Genomic DNA, 23,785 nt, shown 5'->3' on the forward strand with positions numbered 1-23,785 from the left:
ACCTGAAGCAGCAGAATCAGTACCAGGTGTTTGTCTCTGTGTGTGTAGGACCTGAAGCAGCAGAATCAGTACCAGGTGTTTGTCTCTGTGTGTGTAGGACCTGAAGCAGCAGAATCAGTACCAGGTGTTTGTCTCTGTGTGTGTAGGACCTGAAGCAGCAGAATCAGTACCAGGTGTTTGTCTCTGTGTGTGTAGGACCTGAAGCAGCAGAATCAGTACCAGGTGTTTGTCTCTGTGTGTGTAGGACCTGAAGCAGCAGAATCAGTACCAGGTGTTTGTCTCAGGTGTTTGTGTGTGTAGGACCTGAAGCAGCAGAATCAGTACCAGGTGTTTGTCTCTGTGTGTGTAGGACCTGAAGCAGCAGAATCAGTACCAGGTGTTTGTCTCTGTGTGTGTAGGACCTGAAGCAGCAGAATCAGTACCAGGTGTTTGTCTCTGTGTGTGTAGGACCTGAAGCAGCAGAATCAGTACCATCAGTACCAGGTGTTTGTCTCTGTGTGTGTAGGACCTGAAGCAGCAGAATCAGTACCAGGTGTTTGTCTCTGTGTGTGTAGGACCTGAAGCAGCAGAATCAGTACCAGGTGTTTGTCTCTGTGTGTGTAGGACCTGAAGCAGCAGAATCAGTACCAGGTGTTTGTCTCTGTGTGTGTAGGACCTGAAGCAGCAGAATCAGTACCAGGTGTTTGTCTCTGTGTGTGTAGGACCTGAAGCAGCAGAATCAGTACCAGGTGTTTGTCTCTGTGTAGGACCTGAAGCAGCAGAATCAGTACCAGGTGTTTGTCTGAAGCAGCAGAATCAGTACCAGGTGTTTGTCTCTGTGTGTGTAGGACCTGAAGCAGCAGAATCAGTACCAGGTGTTTGTCTCTGTGTGTGTAGGACCTGAAGCAGCAGAATCAGTACCAGGTGTTTGTCTCTGTGTGTGTAGGACCTGAAGCAGCAGAATCAGTACCAGGTGTTTGTCTCTGTGTGTGTAGGACCTGAAGCAGCAGAATCAGTACCAGGTGTTTGTCTCTGTGTGTGTAGGACCTGAAGCAGCAGAATCAGTACCAGGTGTTTGTCTCTGTGTGTGTAGGACCTGAAGCAGCAGAATCAGTACCAGGTGTTTGTCTCTGTGTGTGTAGGACCTGAAGCAGCAGAATCAGTACCAGGTGTTTGTCTCTGTGTGTGTAGGACCTGAAGCAGCAGAATCAGTACCAGGTGTTTGTCTCTGTGTGTGTAGGACCTGAAGCAGCAGAATCAGTACCAGGTGTTTGTCTCAGTACCAGGTGTTTGTCTCTGTGTGTAGGACCTGAAGCAGCAGAATCAGTACCAGGTGTTTGTCTCTGTGTTTAGGACCTGAAGCAGCAGAATCAGTACCAGGTGTTTGTCTCTGTGTAGGACCTGAAGCAGCAGAATCAGTACCAGGTGTTTGTCTCTGTGTGGACCTGAAGCAGCAGAATCAGTACCAGGTGTTTGTCTCTGTGTGTGTAGGACCTGAAGCAGCAGAATCAGTACCAGGTGTTTGTCTCTGTGTGTTTAGGACCTGAAGCAGCAGAATCAGTACCAGGTGTTTGTCTCTGTGTGTAGGACCTGAAGCAGCAGAATCAGTACAGGTGTTTGTCTCTAGGACCTGAAGCAGCAGAATCAGTACCAGGTGTTTGTCTCTGTGTGTGTAGGACCTGAAGCAGCAGAATCAGTACCAGGTGTTTGTCTCTGTGTGTTAGGACCTGAAGCAGCAGAATCAGTACCAGGTGTTTGTCTCTGTGTTGTAGGACCTGAAGCAGCAGAATCAGTACCAGGTGTTTGTCTCTGTGTGTGTAGGACCTGAAGCAGCAGAATCAGTACCAGGTGTTTGTCTCTGTGTGTGTAGGACCTGAAGCAGCAGAATCAGTACCAGGTGTTTGTCTCTGTGTGTGTAGTCAGTACCAGGTGTTTGTCTCTGTGTGTTTAGGAAGCAGCAGAATCAGTACCAGGTGTTTGTCTCTGTGTGTTTAGGACCTGAAGCAGCAGAATCAGTACCAGGTGTTTGTCTCTGTGTGTGTAGGACCTGAAGCAGCAGAATCAGTACCAGGTGTTTGTCTCTGTGTGTGTAGGACCTGAAGCAGCAGAACCAGTACCAGGTGTTTGTCTCTGTGTGTTTAGGACCTGAAGCAGCAGAACCAGTACCAGGTGTTTGTCTCTGTGTGTGTAGGACCTGAAGCAGCAGAACCAGTACCAGGTGTTTGTCTCTGTGTGTTTAGGACCTGAAGCAGCAGAATCAGTACCAGGTGTTTGTCTCTGTGTGTGTAGGACCTGAAGCAGCAGAATCAGTACCAGGTGTTTGTCTCTGTGTGTGTAGGACCTGAAGCAGCAGAATCAGTACCAGGTGTTTGTCTCTGTGTGTCTAGGACCTGAAGCAGCAGAATCAGTACCAGGTGTTTGTCTCTGTGTGTGTAGGACCTGAAGACCTGAAGCAGCAGAATCAGTACCAGGTGTTTGTCAGCAGAATCAGTCAGGTGTTTGTGTGTTTAGGACCTGAAGCAGCAGAATCAGTACCAGGTGTTTGCAGAATCAGTACCAGTTGTTAGGATGAGAGTCGCTCTGCCGTTCTGGAACTACAGAGGGAGAACACTGTACTGAGGTACACACACACACACACACAGGTGTTTGTCACACACACACACACACACACACACACACACACACACACACACACACACACACACACACACACACACACACACACACACACACACACACACACACACACACACACACACACAGACACACACACACACACACACACACACACACACACAGAGACACAGACACACACACACAGAGACACAGACACACACAGAGACACAGACACACACACACACACACACACACACACACACACACACACACACACACACACACACACACACACACACACACACACACACACACACACACACACACACACACACCTCCTCATCTTATCCCTTTCTGTCCTCTCTCTCTTCCTCTTCTCTTCCTCTCTCTTCCTCTTCCTCCTCACTACTCTTCCTCTCTCTACTCTACTCTTCTCTCTCTACTCTTCTCTCTTCCTCTCTACTCTACCTCTCTACTCTTCTTCTCTACTCTCCTACTCTACTCTTCCTCTCTACTCTTCTCTTCCTCTCCTCTCTACTCTTCCTCTCTCTCTACTCTTCCTCTCTCTCTACTCTTCCTCTCTACTCTTCCAGGTCGGGAGAGGAGGCGATGGGAAGAGAAAGAGAGCAGAAGGAGAGAGAGGAGGAAGCCCAACGACTGAGAGTGGAGGTGGACAGACTGAGAGAAGAGGTGGAGAAACTGGAAGAGGCTCAGAAACAACGGGAGGAACAGAGAGAAGAAGAGATGAGAGAAGAGGAGGCGCGAAGAGAGATGGAGGAGAAGAGGAGGGACGAGGAGAAGAGGACGGAGGAGGAGAACAGGAGAGAGGAGGTGAAGAGGAGAGAGGCCGAGGTTGAGGAGAAGAGGAAGGTGGACGAGGAGAAGAGAAGGAAGACGGAGGAGGAGGAGAAGAGGAGGAAGGAGGAAGAGGAGGAGAGGAGAGAGGAAGTGAAGAGAGAGCACAGGAGAGCGATGCAGAGTCTGGTGTGTGAATACAGCAGCTGTCAGGCAGAGCTACAGACTCGCATAGTGGCCCTGGAGACAGAGTGAGTAACACACTGGAGTGTGGAGCAGTAGGAGAGGGGTGGGGTTAATGTGTGTTCCCAGCAGGAGGAGAGGGGTGGGGTTAATGTGTTCCCAGCAGTAGGAGAGGGGTGGGGTTAATGTGTGTTCCCAGCAGGAGGAGAGGGGGTGGGGTTAATGTGTGTTCCCAGCAGGAGAGAGGGGTGGGGTTAATGTGTGTTCCCAGCAGGAGGAGAGGGGTGGGGTTAATGTGTGTTCCCAGCAGGAGGAGAGGGGTGGGGTTAATGTGTGTTCCCAGCAGGAGGAGAGGGGTGGGGTTAATGTGTGTTCCCAGCAGGAGGAGAGGGGTGGGGTTAATGTGTTCCCATCAGGAGGAGAGGGGTGGGGTTAATGTGTGTTCCCAGCAGGAGGAGAGGGGTGGGGTTAATGTGTGTTCCCAGCAGGAGGAGAGGGGTGGGGTTAATGTGTTCCCAGCAGGAGGAGAGGGGTGGGGTTAATGTGTTCCCAGCAGGAGGAGAGGGGTGGGGTTAATGTGTGTTCCCAGCAGGAGGAGAGGGGTGGGGTTAATGTGTGTTCCCAGCAGGAGGAGAGGGGTGGGGTTAATGTGTGTTCCCAGCAGGAGGAGAGGGGTGGGGTTAATGTGTGTTCCCAGCAGGAGGAGAGGGGTGGGGTTAATGTGTGTTCCCAGCAGGAGGAGAGGGGTGGGGTTAATGTGTTCCCAGCAGGAGGAGAGGGGTGGGGTTAATGTGTGTTCCCAGCAGGAGGAGAGGGGTGGGGTTAATGTGTGTTCCCATCAGGAGGAGAGGGGTGGGGTTAATGTGTTCCCAGCAGGAGGAGAGGGGTGGGGTTAATGTGTGTTCCCAGCAGGAGGAGAGGGGTGGGGTTAATGTGTGTTCCCAGCAGGAGGAGAGGGGTGGGGTTAATGTGTGTTCCCAGCAGGAGGAGAGGGGTGGGGTTAATGTGTGTTCCCAGCAGGAGGAGAGGGGTGGGGTTAATGTGTTCCCAGCAGGAGGAGAGGGGTGGGGTTAATGTGTTCCCAGCAGGAGGAGAGGGGTGGGGTTAATGTGTGTTCCCAGCAGGAGGAGAGGGGTGGGGTTAACGTGTTCCCAGCAGGAGGAGAGGGGTGTGGTTAATGTGTTCCCATCAGGAGGAGAGGGGGCGGTTAATGTGTGTTCCCAACAGGAGGAGAGGGGTGGGGTTAATGTGTTCCCAACAGGAGGAGAGGGGTGGGGTTAATGTGTTCCCAGCAGGAGGAGAGGGGTGGGGTTAATGTGTGTTCCCAGCAGGAGGAGAGGGGTGGGGTTAATGTGTTCCCAGCAGGAGGAGAGGGGTGGGGTTAATGTGTGTTCCCAGCAGGAGGAGAGGGGTGGGGTTAATGTGTTCCCAGCAGGAGGAGAGGGGTGGGGGTAATGTGTGTTCCCAACAGGAGGAGAGGGGGGGGGTTAATGTGTGTTCCCAGCAGGAGGAGAGGGGTGGGGTTAATGTGTGTTCCCAGCAGGAGGAGAGGGGTGGGGTTAATGTGTGTTCCCAGCAGGAGGAGAGGGGTGGGGTTAATGTGTGTTCCCAGCAGGAGGAGAGGGGTGGGGTTAATGTGTTCCCAGCAGGAGGAGAGGGGTGGGGTTAATGTGTTCCCAGCAGGAGGAGAGGGGTGGGGTTAATGTGTGTTCCCAGCAGGAGGAGAGGGGTGGGGTTAATGTGTGTTCCCAGCAGGAGGAGAGGGGTGGGGTTAATGTGTGTTCCCAGCAGGAGTAGAGGGGTGGGGTTAATGTGTGTTCCCAACAGGAGGAGAGGGGTGGGGTTAATGTGTGTTCCCAACAGGAGGAGAGGGGTGGGGTTAATGTGTGTTCCCAGCAGGAGGAGAGGGGTGGGGTTAATGTGTGTTCCCAGCAGGAGGAGAGGGGTGGGGTTAATGTGTTCCCAGCAGGAGGAGAGGGGTGGGGTTAATGTGTGTTCCCAGCAGGAGGAGAGGGGTGGGGTTAATGTGTTCCCAACAGGAGGAGAGGGGTGGGGTTAATGTGTGTTCCCAGCAGGAGGAGAGGGGTGGGGTTAATGTGTTCCCAGCAGGAGGAGAGGGGTGGGGTTAATGTGTGTTCCCAACAGGAGGAGAGGGGTGGGGTTAATGTGTGTTCCCAGCAGGAGGAGAGGGGTGGGGTTAATGTGTGTTCCCAGCAGGAGGAGAGGGGTGGGGTTAATGTGTGTTCCCAGCAGGAGGAGAGGGGTGGGGTTAATGTGTGTTCCCAGCAGGAGGAGAGGGGTGGGGTTAATGTGTGTTCCCAGCAGGAGGAGAGGGGTGGGGTTAATGTGTTCCCAGCAGGAGGAGAGGGGTGGGGTTAATGTGTGTTCCCAGCAGGAGGAGAGGGGTGGGGTTAATGTGTGTTCCCAGCAGGAGGAGAGGGGTGGGGTTAATGTGTGTTCCCAGCAGGAGGAGAGGGGTGGGGTTAATGTGTGTTCCCAGCAGGAGGAGAGGGGTGGGGTTAATGTGTGTTCCCATCAGGAGGAGAGGGGTGGGGTTAATGTGTGTTCCCAGCAGGAGGAGAGGGGTGGGGTTAATGTGTTCCCAGCAGGAGGAGAGGGGTGGGGTTAATGTGTGTTCCCATCAGGAGGAGAGGGGTGGGGTTAATGTGTGTTCCCAGCAGGAGGAGAGGGGTGGGGTTAATGTGTGTTCCCATCAGGAGGAGAGGGGGTGGGGTTAATGTGTGTTCCCAGCAGGAGGAGGAGGAGGGTGGGGTTAATGTGTGTTCCCAGCAGGAGGAGAGGGGTGGGGTTAATGTGTGTTCCCATCAGGAGGAGAGGGGTGGGGTTAATGTGTTCCCATCAGGAGGAGAGGGGTGGGGTTAATGTGTTCCCATCAGGAGGAGAGGGGGGGTTAATGTGTGTTCCCAGCAGGAGGAGAGGGGTGGGGTTAATGTGTTCCCAGCAGGAGGAGAGGGGTGGGGTTAATGTGTGTTCCCAGCAGGAGGAGAGGGGTGGGGTGAATGTGTGTTCCCATCAGGAGGAGAGGGTGGGGTTAATGTGTTCCCAGCAGGAGGAGAGGGGTGGGGTTAATGTGTGTTCCCAGCAGGAGGAGAGGGGTGGGGTTAATGTGTTCCCAGCAGGAGGAGAGGGGTGGGGTTAATGTGTGTTCCCAACAGGAGGAGAGGGGTGGGGTTAATGTGTTCCCAACAGGAGGAGAGGGGTGGGGTTAATGTGTTCCCAACAGGAGGAGAGGGGTGGGGTTAATGTGTTCCCAGCAGGAGGAGAGGGGTGGGGTTAATGTGTTCCCAGCAGGAGGAGAGGGGTGGGGTTAATGTGTGTTCCCAGCAGGAGGAGAGGGGTGGGGTTAATGTGTTCCCATCAGGAGGAGAGGGGTGGGGTTAATGTGTGTTCCCAACAGGAGGAGAGGGGTGGGGTTAATGTGTGTTCCCAGCAGGAGGAGAGGGGTGGGGTTAATGTGTGTTCCCAACAGGAGGAGAGGGGTGGGGTTAATGTGTTCCCAGCAGGAGGAGAGGGGTGGGGTTAATGTGTGTTCCCAGCAGGAGGAGAGGGGGGTGGGGTTAATGTGTGTTCCCATCAGGAGGAGAGGGGTGGGGTTAATGTGTTCCCAGCAGGAGGAGAGGGGTGGGGTTAATGTGTGTTCCCATCAGGAGGAGAGGGGTGGGGTTAATGTGTGTTCCCAGCAGGAGGAGGAGAGGGGTGGGGTTAATGTGTTCCCAGCAGGAGGAGAGGGGTGGGGTTAATGTGTGTTCCCAGCAGGAGGAGAGGGGTGGGGTTAATGTGTGTTCCCAGCAGGAGGAGAGGGGTGGGGTTAATGTGTGTTCCCAGCAGGAGGAGAGGGGTGGGGTTAATGTGTGTTCCCAGCAGGAGGAGAGGGGTGGGGTTAATGTGTTCCCAGCAGGAGGAGAGGGGTGGGGTTAATGTGTTCCCAGCAGGAGGAGAGGGGTGGGGTTAACGTGTTCCCAGCAGGAGGAGAGGGGTGGGGTTAATGTGTTCCCAGCAGGAGGAGAGGGGTGGGGTTAATGTGTGTTCCCAGCAGGAGGAGAGGGGTGGGGTTAATGTGTGTTCCCAGCAGGAGGAGGAGAGGGGTGGGGTTAATGTGTGTTCCCAGCAGGAGTAGAGGGGTGGGGTTAATGTGTGTTCCCATCAGGAGGAGAGGGGTGGGGTTAATGTGTTCCCATCAGGAGGAGAGGGGTGGGGTTAATGTGTTCCCATCAGGAGGAGAGGGGGGCGGTTAATGTGTGTTCCCAGCAGGAGGAGAGGGGTGGGGTTAATGTGTTCCCAGCAGTAGGAGAGGGGTGGGGTTAATGTGTGTTCCCAGCAGGAGGAGAGGGGGTGGGGTTAATGTGTGTTCCCAGCAGGAGGAGAGGGGTGGGGTTAATGTGTGTTCCCAGCAGGAGGAGAGGGGTGGGGTTAATGTGTGTTCCCAGCAGGAGGAGAGGGGTGGGGTTAATGTGTGTTCCCAGCAGGAGGAGAGGGGTGGGGTTAATGTGTGTTCCCAGCAGGAGGAGAGGGGTGGGGTTAATGTGTTCCCATCAGGAGGAGAGGGGTGGGGTTAACGTGTGTTCCCAGCAGGAGGAGAGGGGTGGGGTTAATGTGTGTTCCCAGCAGGAGGAGAGGGGTGGGGTTAATGTGTGTTCCCAGCAGGAGGAGAGGGGTGGGGTTAATGTGTTCCCAGCAGGAGGAGAGGGGTGGGGTTAATGTGTGTTCCCAGCAGGAGGAGAGGGGTGGGGTTAATGTGTGTTCCCAGCAGGAGGAGAGGGGTGGGGTTAATGTGTGTTCCCAGCAGGAGGAGAGGGGGTGGGGTTAATGTGTGTTCCCAGCAGGAGGAGGAGAGGGGTGGGGTTAATGTGTGTTCCCAGCAGGAGGAGAGGGGTGGGGTTAATGTGTGTACCCATCAGGAGGAGAGGGGTGGGGTTAATGTGTGTTCCCATCAGGAGGAGAGGGGTGGGGTTAATGTGTTCCCATCAGGAGGAGAGGGGGGCGGTTAATGTGTGTTCCCAGCAGGAGGAGAGGGGTGGGGTTAATGTGTTCCCATCAGGAGGAGAGGGGTGGGGTTAATGTGTGTTCCCAGCAGGAGGAGAGGGGTGGGGTTAATGTGTGTTCCCATCAGGAGGAGAGGGGTGGGGTTAATGTGTTCCCAGCAGGAGGAGAGGGGTGGGGTTAATGTGTGTTCCCATCAGGAGGAGAGGGGTGGGGTTAATGTGTGTTCCCAGCAGGAGGAGAGGGGTGGGGTTAATGTGTTCCCAGCAGGAGGAGAGGGGTGGGGTTAATGTGTGTTCCCAGCAGGAGGAGAGGGGTGGGGTTAATGTGTGTTCCCATCAGGAGGAGAGGGGTGGGGTTAATGTGTGTTCCCAGCAGGAGGAGAGGGGTGGGGTTAATGTGTGTTCCCATCAGGAGGAGAGGGGTGGGGTTAATGTGTTCCCATCAGGAGGAGAGGGGGGCGGTTAATGTGTGTTCCCAGCAGGAGGAGAGGGGTGGGGTTAATGTGTGTTCCCAGCAGGAGGAGAGGGGTGTGGTTAATGTGTTCCCATCAGGAGGAGAGGGGGGCGGTTAATGTGTGTTCCCAGCAGGAGGAGGAGAGGGGTGTGGTTAACGTGTGTGTGTTCCCAGGCTGGAGGAGGAGAGGGGTGTGGTTAACGTGTGTGTGTTCCCAGCAGGAGGACGAGAGGGGTGTGGTTAACGTGTGTGTGTTCCCAGGCTGGAGGAGGAGAGGGGTGTGGTTAACGTGTGTGTGTTCCCAGGCTGGAGGAGGAGAGGGGTGTGGTTAACGTGTGTGTGTTCCCAGGCTGGAGGAGGAGAGGGGTGTGGTTAACGTGTGTGTGTTCCCAGGCTGGAGGAGGAGAGGGGTGTGGTTAACGTGTGTGTGTTCCCAGGCTGGAGGAGGAGAGGGGTGTGGTTAACGTGTGTGTGTTCCCAGGCTACGGGAGCGTGAGGAGAGGTGCAGGAGGAGGGAGGTTCATCTCTGTGATGATCTCCAGATGGGAAGACTCCAGGAGAGACTCACTGAGAGGAACCAGCTAATCAAACGCCTGGTGGTAAGAACCGCACACACACCTACCGCACACACACCTACCGCACACACACCTACCGCACACACACCTACCTCACACACACCTACCGCACACACACCTACCTCACACACACCTACCTCACACACACCTACCTCACACACACCTACCTACCTCACACAAACCTACCGCACACACACCTACCTCACACACACCTACCGCACACACATCTACCTCACACACACCTACCTCACACAAACCTACCGCACACACATCTACCTCACACACACCTACCGCACACACACCTACCGCACACACACCTACCGCACACACACCTACCGCACACACACACCTACCGCACCACACACACCTACGCACACACACCTACCTCACACACACCTACCTCACACACACCTACCGCACACACACCTACCCCATACACACCTACCCCATACACACCTACCCCCCTCCTACCCCCAAATACCTACCCCATACACTCCTACCCCACACATCTACCCCACTCCTAACCCCACACACCTACCCCACTTCTACCCCCCATACCTTCCCCATACACACCTACCCCCACACACACCTACCACACTCCTACCCCAAACACAGCTACCCCCACTCCTACCCCACTCCCTACCCTACTCCTACCCCCACTCCAACCCCACTCCTACCCCCCTCCTACCCCCACTCCAACCCCCACTCCTACCCCCTACTCCAACCCCCCACTCCTACCCCACATTCCAACCCCACTCCTACCCCCTACTCCTACCCCCACTCCTACCCCCACTCCAACCCCACTCCTACCCCCTACCCCCTACCCCCCCACTCCTACCCCCCACTCCAACCCCACTCCTACCCCCTACTCCTACCCCACACTCCCTACCCCACACCCAACCCCACCCTACCCCCTACTCCTACCCCCACTCCCCCCTACCCCCCCCCCCAGTCCTACCCCCTACTCCTACCCCCCACTCCTACCCCACACTCCAACCCCACTCCTACCCCCTACTCCCACCCCACACTCCAACCCCACTCCTACCCACACTCCAACCCCACCCCTCCTACCCCCTACTCCTACCCCCCCCACCCTACCCCCTACTCCAAACCCCACTCCTACCCCCTACCCCTACTCCTACCCCCTACTCCTACCCCACACTCCTACCCCCACTCCTACCCCCTACTCCTACCCCCCCCACTCCTACCCCACACTCCAACCCCACTCCTACCCCCTACTCCTACCCCCCCACCACCCCTACCCCACACTCCAACCCCACTCCTACCCCCTACCCCCTACCCCCACTCCTACCCCACACTCCAACCCCTCCTACCCCCTACTCCTACCCCCCCACTCCTACCCCCCACTCCTACCCCCCACCCAACCCCATTCCTACCCCCAGTCCTACCCCACTCCTACCCCCTACTCCTACCCCCACTCCTACCCCCCCCACTCCTACCCCCCCACTCCTACCCCACTCCTACCCCCAGTCCTACCCCACTCCTACCCCCTACTCCTACCCCCACTCCTACCCCACACTCCAACCCCCCACTCCTACCCCCTACTCCCCCCACTCCAACCCCACTCCTACCCCCATTCCAACCCCCCACTCCAACCCCACTCCTACCCCCCCTACTCCTACCCCACTCCAACCCCACTCCTACCTCCTACTCCTACCCCCCACTCCTACCCCACCCCTACCCCCCCCACCCACCCCCACTCCTACCCCCACTCCAACCCCACTCCTACCCCCTACTCCTACCCCCACTCCTACCCCACACTCCAACCCCACTCCTACCCCCTACTCCTACCCCCACTCCTACCCCACACTCCTACCCCCCTACCCCTACCCCCCACTCCTACCCCCCCACTCCTACCCCCACTCCAACCCCATTCCTACCCCCACTCCTACCCCACACTCCAACCCCACTCCTACCCCCTACTCCTACCCCCCACTCCTACCCCCACTCCAACCCCACACTCCAACCCCATTCCTACCCCCACTCCAACCCCACACTCCAACCCCACTCCTACCCCCTACTCCTACCCCACTCCTACCCCCCACTCCACCCCTACCCCTCCTACCCCCCCACTCCACCCCTACTCCTACCCCCTACTCCTACCCTACACTCCACCCCTACTCCTACCCCACGCACCTGATGTCTCATTGTTTCTCCAGGAGGAACGACATCAGCTGCATCTTCATCCTCCGGTTGCCGGGGACAACGGAACCCTCAGGCTCCATGACAACAGGCCACACCCCGGGATCGTTACACCAACTATGAGGGTGACACACACACTCCTCTGTTGTCTTTGTGTTTCACTAGTGTTGTATTAGTGGGATTAACTAGTGTTGTATTGGTGGGATTAACTAGTGTTGTATTGGTGGGATTAACTAGTGTTGTATTGGTGGGATTAACTAGTGTTGTATTAGTGGGATTAACTAGTGTTGTATTAGTGGGATTAACTAGTGTTGTATTGGTGGGATTAACTAGTGTTGTATTAGTGGGATTAACTAGTGTTGTATTAGTGGGATTAACTAGTGTTGTATTGGTGGGATTAACTAGTGTTGTATTAGTGGGATTAACTAGTGTTGTATTAGTGGGATTAACTAGTGTTTAACTGTGTTGTATTGATGGGATTAACTAGTGTTGTATTGGTGGGATTAACTAGTGTTGTATTAGTGGGATTAACTAGTGTTTAACTGTGTTGTATTGGTGGGATTAACTAGTGTTGTATTAGTGGGATTAACTAGTGTTTAACTGTGTTGTATTGATGGGATTAACTAGTGTTTCACTGCGTTGTATTAGTGGGATTAACTAGTGTTTAACTGTGTTGCATTGGTGGGATTAACTAGTGTTGTATTGGTGGGATTAACTAGTGTTGTATTGATGGGATTAACTAGTGTTTCACTGCGTTGTATTGGTGGGATTAACTAGTGTTGTATTGGTGGGATTAACTAGTGTTGTATTAGTGGGATTAACTAGTGTTTCACTGTGCTGTATTGATGGGATTAACTAGTGTTGTATTGGTGGGATTAACTAGTGTTTAACTGTGTTGTATCGATGGGATTAACTAGTGTTTAACTGTGTTGCATTGGTGGGATTAACTAGTGTTGTATTGGTGGGATTAAATAGTGTTTCACTGCGTTGTATTGGTGGGATTAACTAGTGTTGTATTGGTGGGATTAACTAGTGTTTAACTGTGTTGTATTGATGGGATTAACTAGTGTTTCACTGCGTTGTATTGGTGGGATTAACTAGTGTTGTATTGGTGGGATTAACTAGTGTTGTATTAGTGGGATTAACTAGTGTTTCACTGCGTTGTATTGGTGGGATTAACTAGTGTTGTATTGGTGGGATTAACTAGTGTTTCACTGCGTTGTATTGGTGGGATTAACTAGTGTTGTATTGGTGGGATTAACTAGTGTTTAACTGTGTTGCATTGGTGGGATTAACTAGTGTTGTATTGGTGGGATTAACTAGTGTTGTATTGGTGGGATTAACTAGTGTTTAACTGTGCTGTATTGATGGGATTAACTAGTGTTTAACTGTGTTGCATTGGTGGGATTAACTAGTGTTGTATTGGTGGGATTAACTAGGGTTGTATTGGTGGGATTAACTAGTGTTGTATTGGTGGGATTAACTAGTGTTTAACTGTGCTGTATTGATGGGATTAACTAGTGTTTAACTGTGTTGCATTGGTGGGATTAACTAGTGTTGTATTGGTGGGATTAACTAGTGTTGTATTGGTGGGATTAACTAGTGTTGTATTGGTGGGATTAACTAGTGTTGTATTGGTGGGATTAACTAGTGTTTCACTGTGTTTTATTGGTGGGATTAACTAGTGTTGTATTGGTGGGATTAACTAGTGTTTCACTGTGTTGTATTGGTGGGATTAACTAATGTTGTATTGGTGGGATTAACTAGTGTTTCACTGTGTTGTATTGGTGGGATTAACTAGTGTTGTATTGGTGGGATTAACTAGTGTTGTATTGGTGGGATTAACTAGTGTTGTATTGGTGGGATTAACTAGTGTTTCACTGTGTTGTATTGGTGGGATTAACTAGTGTTTCACTGTGTTTTATTGGTGGGATTAACTAGTGTTTCACTGTGTTGTATTTGGTGGGATTAACTAGTGTTGTATCTGGTGGGATTAACTAGTGTTTCACTGTGTTGTATTGGTGGGATTAACTAGTGTTTCACTGTGTTTTATTGGTGGGATTAACTAGGGTTGTATTGGTGGGATTAACTAGTGTTGTATTGGTGGGATTAACTAGTGTTTAACTGTGCTGTATTGATGGGATTAACTAGTGTTGTATCTGGTGGGATTAACTAGTGTTTCACTGTGTTGTATTTGGTGGGATTAACTAGTGTTGTATCTGGTGGGATTAACTAGTGTTTCACTGTGTTGTATTGGTGGGATTAACTAGTGTTTCACTGTGTTTTATTGGTGGGATTAACTAGTGTTTCACTGTGTTGTATTTGGTGGGATTAACTAGTGTTTCACTGTGTTGTATTGGTGGGATTAACTAGTGTTGTATTGGTGGGATTAACTAGTGTTTCACTGTGTTGTATTTGGTGGGATTAACTAGTGTTGTATCTGGTGGGATTAACTAGTGTTTCACTGTGTTGTATTGGTGGGATTAACTAGTGTTTCACTGTGTTTTATTGGTGGGATTAACTAGTGTTTCACTGTGTTGTATTTGGTGGGATTAACTAGTGTTTCACTGTGTTTTATTGGTGGGATTAACTAGTGTTGTATTGGTGGGATTAACTAGTGTTGTATTGGTGGGATTAACTAGAGTTTCACTGTGTTGTATTGGTGGGATTAACTAGTGTTGTATTGGTGGGATTAACTAGTGTTTCACTGTGTTGTATTTGGTGGGATTAACTAGTGTTTCACTGTGTTTTATTGGTGGGATTAACTAGTGTTTCACTGTGTTGTATTTGGTGGGATTAACTAGTGTTGTATCTGGTGGGATTAACTAGTGTTTCACTGTGTTTTATTGGTGGGATTAACTAGTGTTTAACTGTGTTGTATTGGTGGGATTAACTAGTGTTGTATTGGTGGGATTAACTAGTGTTGTATTGGTGGGATTAACTAGTGTTTCACTGTGTTGTATTGGTGGGATTAACTAGGGTTGTATTGGTGGGATTAACTAGTGTTTCACTGTGTTGTATTGGTGGGATTAACTAGTGTTTCACTGTGTTGTATTTGGTGGGATTAACTAGTGTTGTATCTGGTGGGATTAACTAGAGTTTCACTGTGTTGTATTGGTGGGATTAACTAGTGTTTCACTGTGTTGTATTGGTGGGATTAACTAGTGTTGTATTGGTGGGATTAACTAGTGTTTCATTGTGTTGTATTGGTGGGATTAACTAGAGTTTCACTGTGTTGTATTGGTGGGATTAACTAGTGTTGTATTGGTGGGATTAACTAGTGTTGTATTGGTGGGATTAACTAGTGTTGTATTGGTGGGATTAACTAGTGTTTCACTGTGTTGTATTGGTGGGATTAACTAGTGTTTCACTGTGTTGTATTGGTGGGATTAACTAGGGTTGTATTGGTGGGATTAACTAGTGTTGTATTGGTGGGATTAACTAGTGTTTAACTGTGCTGTATTGATGGGATTAACTAGTGTTTAACTGTGTTGCATTGGTGGGATTAACTAGTGTTGTATTGGTGGGATTAACTAGTGTTGTATTGGTGGGATTAACTAGTGTTGTATTGGTGGGATTAACTAGTGTTGTATTGGTGGGATTAACTAGTGTTGTATTGGTAGTGGATTAACTAGTGTTGTATTGGTGGGATTAACTAGTGTTGTATTGGTGGGATTAACTAGTGTTGTATTGGTGGGATTAACTAGTGTTTCATTGTGTTGTATTGGTGGGATTAACTAGTGTTGTATTGGTGGGATTAACTAGTGTTGTATTGGTGGGATTAACTAGTGTTGTATTGGTGGGATTAACTAGTGTTGTATTCGTGGGATTAACTAGTGTTGTATTGGTGGGATTAACTAGTGTTGTATTGGTGGGATTAACTAGTTTTGTATTGGTGGGATTAACTAGTGTTTCACTGTGTTTTATTGGTGGGATTAACTAGAGTTTCACTGTGTTGTATTGGTGGGATTAACTAGTTTTGTATTGGTGGGATTAACTAGTGTTTCACTGTGTTTTATTGGTGGGATTAACTAGAGTTTCACTGTGTTGTATTGGTGGGATTAACTAGGGTTGTATTGGTGGGATTAACTAGTGTTGTATCTGGTGGGATTAACTAGTGTTGTATTGGTGGGATTAACTAGTGTTGTATTGGTAGGATTAACTAGTGTTGTATTGGTGGGATTAACTAGTGTTGTATTGGTGGGATTAACTAGTGTTGTATTGGTAGGATTAACTAGTGTTGTATTGGTAGGATTAACTAGTGTTGTATTGGTGGGATTAACTAGTGTTGTATCTGGTGGGATTAACTAGTGTTGTATTGGTGGGATTAACTAGTGTTGTATTGGTGGGATTAACTAGTGTTTCACTGTGTTGTATTGGTGGGATTAACTAGTGTTGTATTGGTAGGATTAACTAGTGTTGTATTGGTGGGATTAACTAGTGTTGTATCTGGTGGGATTAACTAGTGTTTCACTGTGTTGTATTGGTGGGATTAACTAGTGTTGTATTGGTAGGATTAACTAGTGTTGTATTGGTAGGATTAACTAGTGTTGTATTGGTGGGATTAACTAGTGTTGTATTGGTGGGATTAACTAGTGTTGTATCTGGTGGGATTAACTAGTGTTGTATTGGTGGGATTAAATAGTGTTTAACTGTGTTGTATTGGTGGGATTAACTAGTGTTTAACTGTGTTGTATTGGTGGGATTAACTAGTGTTGTATTGGTGGGATTAACTAGTGTTGTATTGATGGGATTAACTAGTGTTTCACTGTGTTGTATTGGTGGGATTAACTAGTGTTGTATTGGTATGATTAACTAGTGTTTCACTGTGTTTTATTGGTGGGATTAACTAGTGTTTTATTGATGGGATTAACTAGTGTTGTATTGGTGGGATTAACTAGTGTTGTATTGGTGGGATTAACTAGTGTTGTATTGGTGGGATTAACTAGTGTTGTATTGGTGGGATTAACTAGTGTTGTATTGGTGGGATTAACTAGTGTTTCATTGTGTTGTATTGGTGGGATTAACTAGTGTTGTATTGGTGGGATTAACTAGTGTTGTATTGGTGGGATTAACTAGTGTTGTATTGGTGGGATTAACTAGTGTTGTATTGGTGGGATTAACTAGTGTTGTATTGGTGGGATTAACTAGTGTTGTATTGGTGGGATTAACTAGTGTTGTATTGGTGGGATTAACTAGTTTTGTATTGGTGGGATTAACTAGTGTTGTATTGGTGGGATTAACTAGTGTTTCATTGTGTTGTATTGGTGGGATTAACTAGTGTTTCACTGTGTTGTATTGGTGGGATTAACTAGTGTTGTATTGGTGGGATTAACTAGTGTTTCACTGTGTTGTATTGGTGGGATTAACTAGTGTTGTATTGGTAGGATTAACTAGTGTTTCACTGTGTTGTATTGGTGGGATTAACTAGTGTTTCACTGTGTTGTATTGGTGGGATTAACTAGTGTTGTATTGGTGGGATTAACTAGTGTTGTATTGGTGGGATTAACTAGTGTTGTATTAGTGGGATTAACTAGTGTTGTATTGGTGGGATTAACTAGTGTTGTATTGGTAGGATTAACAAGTTATTCACTGTGTTGTATTGGTGGGATTAACTAGTGTTGTATTGGTGGGATTAACTAGTGTTGTATTGGTGGGATTAACTAGTGTTGTATTGGTGGGATTAACTAGTGTTGTATTGGTGGGATTAACTAGTGTTGTATTGGTGGGATTAACTAGTGTTGTATTGGTGGGATTAACTAGTTATTCACTGTGTTGTATTGGTGGGATTAACTAGTGTTGTATTGGTGGGATTAACTAGTGTTGTATTGGTGGGATTAACAAGTTATGCACTGTGTTGTATTGGTGGGATTAACTAGTGTTGTATTGGTGGGATTAACTAGTGTTGTATTGGTGGGATTAACTAGTGTTGTATTGGTGGGATTAACTAGTGTTGTATTGGTGGGATTAACTAGTGTTGTATTGGTGGGATTAACTAGTGTTGTATTGGTGGGATTAACTAGTGTTGTATTGGTGGGATTAACTAGTGTTGTATTGGTGGGATTAACTAGTGTTGTATGAATGTCGTCGTCATGACGTTGTGTTTCAGAGGAAGCGTGTGGAGGATTCTCCGCCCCGCGTCACCAGCATTCCAAACCTCAGCGCCTATGAGAGGAGCGTCCTCCTCCCCACGACACCCCCTCCCCTGCCTCCCCCAACATCCCCCCTCCTCAACTCTGCCCTACGCCTCCTCCTCTCTCCCCGTTCCTCCCCCTCCCTCCCCGTACTCCCAGGTCTCCCAGTTTGGATCCCAGCGGTCGCGGCCCCCTCTCTCTCGGACCCCCACTCCTCTCCCCCCTGCTCCCACCACCCCACTCCCCCTCTGTCCATCCTCCCTCCCCGAGCCTCGACACGGGATTCGACACGTCACCTCACCCTCGCAGGAGCTCCGCCCACACCTGAACAGCCAGTCAACCAGGTAACAGATACTGTATCTATGGAAACAGCACAGCCAATAGCGCTGTCTGTGTTCCTTCACAAAGCCCAATGTCCTTCTCTGTCTGTCTAAGAGTATCATCCCATAGTTGTCTGTCTCCTTCTGTATTTCTGTCTGTCTCTCTCTCTCTCTGTCTGTCTGTCTGTCTGTCTGTCTGTCTATCTATCTGTCTGACTCTCTGTCTGTCTGTCTGTCTGTCTGTCTGTCTGTCTGTCTGTCTGTCTGTCTGTCTGTCTGTCCCCCAGCAGTCTAAAATGTGCTTCCTGTGTTCCCAGGAGCCCATATTTGGAGCAGAGGGGGAGTGGCCAGGGGGCAGAGGGGCGGGACCCTCAGAAGCAGGATTGGTACACGAAGTACTTCTCCTTCTGAACACACACACCCCACCCCCCCACACACACACACCACACACACACACAGGTGACCTCTACACACCTGTACAACACACTCAGCTTTAAACAAACACCTGACAGACCAAAACTATGCCTGTTCAATGCAGATGTATTGTATTATAATTATAATGTGGAATAAAGTATTTTATTTATATCTACTCTGCTGTCTGTGGTTTGGAGGGGGGGGCTGTTGTTCAGATACTGGAGGGGGGGCTGTTGTTCAGATACTGGAGGGGGGCTGTTTCCTGAACCAGGTGACTGTTGTTCAGACAAAGACCTCCGCCACGGCACAACCCAAGGGGGGGGCGCCAACCAAGACAGAAAGATCACATCAGTGACTCAACCCACTAAAGTGACGCACCCCTCCTAGGGATGGTATGAAAGAGCACCAGTAAGCCAGTGACTCAGCCCCTGTAATAGGGTTAGAGGCAGAGAATCCCAGTGGAAAGAGGGGAACCGGCCAGGCAGAGACAGCAAGGGTGGTTCGTTGCTCTAGTGCCTTTCCGTTCACCTTCACACTCCTGGGCCAGACTACACTCAATCATATGACCCACTGAAGAGATGAGTCTTCAGTAAAGAATTAAAGGTTGAGACCGAGTCTGCGTCTCTCACATGGGTAGGCAGATCATTCCATAAAAATGGAGCTCGATAGAAGAAAGCCCTGCCTCCAGCTGTTTGCGGAGAAATTCTAGGGACAATTATATACTCCTCTGAAAACTGGTTATCTCTGTATACCCGTCGCAAGACCCACTGGTTGATGCTTATTTATAAAACTTATTAAAACTTATTTATAAATGACACTCTGTGTCATCATGTGTTGCTACCACTCTGTGTCGTCATGTGTTGCTACCACTCTGTGTCGTCATGTGTTGCTACCACTCTGTGTCGTCATGTGTTGCTACCACTCTGTGTCATCATGTGTTGCTACCACTCTGTGTCGTCATGTGTTGCTACCACTCTGTGTCGTCATGTGTTGCTACCACTCTGTGTCGTCATGTGTTGCTACCACTCTGTGTCGTCATGTGTTGCTACCACTCTGTGTCGTCATGTGTTGCTACCACTCTGTGTCATCATGTGTTGCTACCACTCTGTGTCGTCATGTGTTGCTACCACTCTGTGTCGTCATGTGTTGCTACCACTCTGTGTCGTCATGTGTTGCTACCACTCTGTGTTGTCATGTGTTGCTACCACTCTGTGTCGTCATGTGTTGCTACCACTCTGTGTCGTCATGTGTTGCTACCACTCTGTGTCGTCATGTGTTGCTACCACTCTGTGTCGTCATGTGTTGCTACCACTCTGTGTCATCATGTGTTGCTACCACTCTGTGTCATCATGTGTTGCTACCACTCTGTGTCGTCATGTGTTGCTACCACTCTGTGTCGTCATGTGTTGCTACCACTCTGTGTCGTCATGTGTTGCTACCACTCTGTGTCGTCATGTGTTGCTACCACTCTGTGTTGTCATGTGTTGCTACCACTCTGTGTCATGTGTTGCTACCACTCTGTGTCATCATGTGTTGCTACCACTCTGTGTCGTCATGTGTTGCTACCACTCTGTCATGTGTTGCTACCACTCTGTGTCATCATGTGTTGCTACCACTCTGTGTCGTCATGTGTTGCTACCATGTGTCATCATGTGTTGCTACCACTCTGTGTCATCATGTGTTGCTACCACTCTGTGTCATCATGTGTTGCTACCACTCTGTGTCGTCATGTGTTGCTACCACTCTGTGTCGTCATGTGTTGCTACCATGCGTCATGTGTTGCTACCACTCTGTGTTTCATGTGTTGCTACCACTCTGTTGTCATGTGTTGCTACCACTCTGTGTCGTCATGTGTTGCTACCATGTCATGTGTTGCTACCACTCTGTGTCATCATGTGTTGCTACCACTCTGTGTCTTCATGTGTTGCTACCACTCTGTGTTGTCATGTGTTGCTACCACTCTGTGTGTCATGTGTTGCTACCACTCTGTGTCGTCATGTGTTGCTACCACTCTGTGTCGTCATGTGTTGCTACCACTCTGTGTCGTCATGTGTTGCTACCACTCTGTGTCATCATGTGTTGCTACCACTCTGTGTCGTCATGTGTTGCTACCACTCTGTCATCATGTGTTGCTACCACTCTGTGTCGTCATGTGTTGCTACCACTCTGTCGTCATGTGTTGCTACCACTCTGTGTCGTCATGTGTTGCTACCACTCTGTGTCGTCATGTGTTGCTACCACTCTGTACGGTCATGTCTGCTACCACTCTGTGTAGTCATGTGTTGCTACCACTCTGTGTCGTCATGTGTTGCTACCACTCTGTCATCATGTGTTGCTACCACTCTGTGTCGTCATGTGTTGCTACCACTCTGTGTCGTCATGTGTTGCTACCACTCTGTGTTGTCATGTGTTGCTACCACTCTGTGTCGTCATGTGTTGCTACCACTCTGTGTCGTCATGTGTTGCTACCACTCTGTCATGTGTTGCTACCACTCTGTGTCGTCATGTGTTGCTACCACTCTGTGTCGTCATGTGTTGCTGTCATGTGTTGCTACCACTCTGTGTCGTCATGTGTTGCTACCACTCTTGTCGTCATGTGTTGCTACCACTCTGTGTTGTCATGTGTTGCTACCACTCTGTGTCGTCATGGTTTTACCACTCTTGTCGTCATGTGTTGCTACCACTCTGCTCGTCATTGAAGACTCTGTCATTAAATGGAGCACCACTCTGTGTCGATGGTTGCTACCACTCTTTTATGTGTAGACTTCCTGTTTCATGGAGCAGCACTCTGTGGTCTGTGTTGCTACCACTGTGTCGTCATGTGTTGCTACCACTCTTGGTGGAGCTACCTTCCTGTTTGTGTTGCTACCACTCTGTGTCATCATGTGTTGCTACCACTCTGGTACTGTCTCTCCAGCTGGTCATGGAAGACTTCCTGTTTGGTGGAGCAGCAGTGAGGGCTCTCTTGATCGGTACTGTCTCTCCAAGCTGGTCATGGAAGACTTCCTGTTTGGTGGAGCAGCAGTCATCAGGGCTCTTCCATCTGGTACTGTCTCTCCAAGCTAGTCAGAAGACTTCCTGTTTGTCATGGAGCAGCAGTGAGGGCTCTTCTGTACGGTCACTGTCTCTCCACTCTGGTCATGTGTTGCTAAGACTTCCTGTTTCATGGAGCAGCAGTGAGGGCTCTTTGATACCACTCTGTCATCATGTGTTGCTCCAAGCTGGTCGGAAGACTTCCTGTTTGGTGGAGCAGCAGTGTCAGTTGCTCTTGTGTCATCGGTACTGTCTCCAAGCTGGTCATGGAAGACTTCCTGTTTGGTGGAGCAGCAGTCTGGCTCTTGACCACTCGGTACTGTCTCTCCAAGCTCAGTCAGAAGACTTCCTGTTTGGTACCACTCTGTGTCAGTCATGTGAGGGCTCCATCTGTGGTCATGTCTCTACCACTCTGTGTCTTCATGAAGACTTCCTGTTTGTCATGGAGCACTCTGTGTGATGTGGCTCTCTGTGTCATCAGTACTGTCTCCAAGCTAGTCGAAGACTTCCTGTTTGGTGGAGCAGCAGTGAGTCGTCATGTGTGCTACCTTCTGTGTCGTCTGTCTCTACCAAGCTGTTGTCATGAGAAGACCTTCCAGTTTGGTGCTAGCAGCAGTCGTCATGGTTGCTCTCTGATACGTCATGTGTTGCTACCACTCTGTCTCTCATGTGTTGCAAGCTGGTCAGGAAGACTTCCTGTTTGGTGGAGCAGCAGTGAGGGCTCTTCGTCAACGGTAACCACTCTGTGTCTCTACCAAGCTAGTCAGAAGCTACCACTTCCTGTTTCAGTGGCTACCACTCTGTGCAGCAGTGTTGGGCTCTGTCGTCATGTGTTGTCTCTCCAAGCTGTCATCATGTGTTGCTAAGACTTCCATGTTTGCTACCACTCTGTGTTGTCATGTGTTGCTACCACTCTGTGTCATGTGTTGCTACCACTCTGTTCGTCATGTGTTCTACCACTCTGTGTCATCATGTGTTGCTACCACTCCTGTTTGTGTTGCTACCACTCTGTAGTCATGGTTGCACCATCCTGCATGTGTTGCTACCACTCTGTGTCATCATTTTGCTACCCCGTCGTCATGTGTTGCTACCACTCTGGTTGCATGTCTGCTACCACTCTGTAGCATCCTGGCTAACCACTCTTTGCGTTGTGTTGCTACCACTCTGTCGTCAAAAAACCACTCTGTCTGTCACAGAGTCAAACACTCTGTTTTGTGTTGTACCCTCTGTTTCTTCAATGCTACCAAGCTGTTTCATAGCAAAACCACCTGTTTGCTACCACTCAAAGGGCAGAATACAAAGTCGTCATGTACAGTCTTCTGTGGTCATGTGTTGCTACCACTCTGTGTTGTCATGTGTTGCTACCACTCTGAGTCGTCATGTGTTGACTTCCTGTGTTGTCATGTGTTGCACCACTCTGTGTCGTCACAACCATGTTGTGCCTACCATGTTGTCATTGCTACCACTCTGTGTTGTCATGTTGTGTTGCCACCAGTTGTCATGTGATGCTACCATGTTAGCTACCATGTTGTTGTCATGCTAACCACATGTTGTTAGGTGAGGGCTACCATGTTAGCATCCTGCTACCAACCAGGTAGCATCCTGCTAACCAGCATGTAGCATCCTGGTCTAACTCACTGATAGGTGGACCAGCATTTTAATCCCACTTAGCATCCTTTTGCCTAACCAAGCTAGTCAACATACAATTTGTTTAGACAGACTCAGAGTTAAACACACAAACACACACACATCCACACACTGGAGGGAAGACACCAGGTGGACACACACACACACACACACGGATTACTTTATTCTCACACACACACACACAGGATGACACACACACACTCTTCGATCTTCTCTCAAGCTAGGAGACAGACTTCCTGTTTGGTGGAGCAGCAGTCAGAGGCTCAGATCGGTACTGTCTCTCCAAGGTCAGAAGACTTCCTGTTTGGTGGAGCAGCAGTGAGGGCTCCGAACGGTACTCTCTCCAAGCTAGTCAGAAGACCCAGTTTGGTGGAGCAGCAGTGAGGGCTCTTATAGGTACTGTCCAGCTAGTCAGAAGACTTCCTGTTTGGTGTGGCGCCATTTCCGTTCCACTTTTCTGGAAGCTTCA

General features: G+C 49.8%; 1 protein-coding gene and 2 long non-coding RNA genes across 4 annotated transcripts in view; all 3 read left to right on the forward strand.

Moving 5' to 3' along the window:
- Positions 1 to 2,411, forward strand: part of LOC127925294 (uncharacterized) — a 3,022-nt gene extending 611 nt beyond the window's left edge. The window contains exons 2-3 of one of the 2 annotated variants that reach the window (XR_008120353.1): positions 806 to 1,197; positions 1,953 to 2,411. This is a non-coding gene — a long non-coding RNA (uncharacterized LOC127925294). Of the gene's footprint in view, positions 1 to 805; positions 1,247 to 1,952 lie in introns of both variants that reach the window. The other variant, XR_008120352.1, reaches the window with a different exon arrangement.
- A 140-nt stretch (positions 2,412 to 2,551) lies between these two features.
- LOC127925289 (capping protein inhibiting regulator of actin dynamics-like) lies at positions 2,552 to 18,009 on the forward strand (the record flags this gene model as incomplete). Its single annotated transcript, XM_052510153.1, has 5 exons — positions 2,552 to 2,599; positions 3,189 to 3,641; positions 9,512 to 9,629; positions 11,786 to 11,893; positions 17,878 to 18,009. Coding segments are annotated over exons 2-5 (795 nt in total), but the record flags the coding sequence as incomplete, so codon positions are not given.
- Positions 18,010 to 18,062: 53 nt separating this feature from the next.
- On the forward strand, positions 18,063 to 18,811 carry LOC127925300 (uncharacterized). Its single transcript, XR_008120432.1, has 2 exons — positions 18,063 to 18,246; positions 18,540 to 18,811. It is a non-coding gene; the product is annotated as an uncharacterized LOC127925300 (long non-coding RNA).
- The last annotated feature ends 4,974 nt before the right edge of the window (positions 18,812 to 23,785 follow it).

This window comes from Oncorhynchus keta, unplaced genomic scaffold, assembly GCF_023373465.1.
Source record: "Oncorhynchus keta strain PuntledgeMale-10-30-2019 unplaced genomic scaffold, Oket_V2 Un_contig_5411_pilon_pilon, whole genome shotgun sequence".
Lineage (NCBI taxonomy): Eukaryota > Metazoa > Chordata > Actinopteri > Salmoniformes > Salmonidae > Oncorhynchus > Oncorhynchus keta.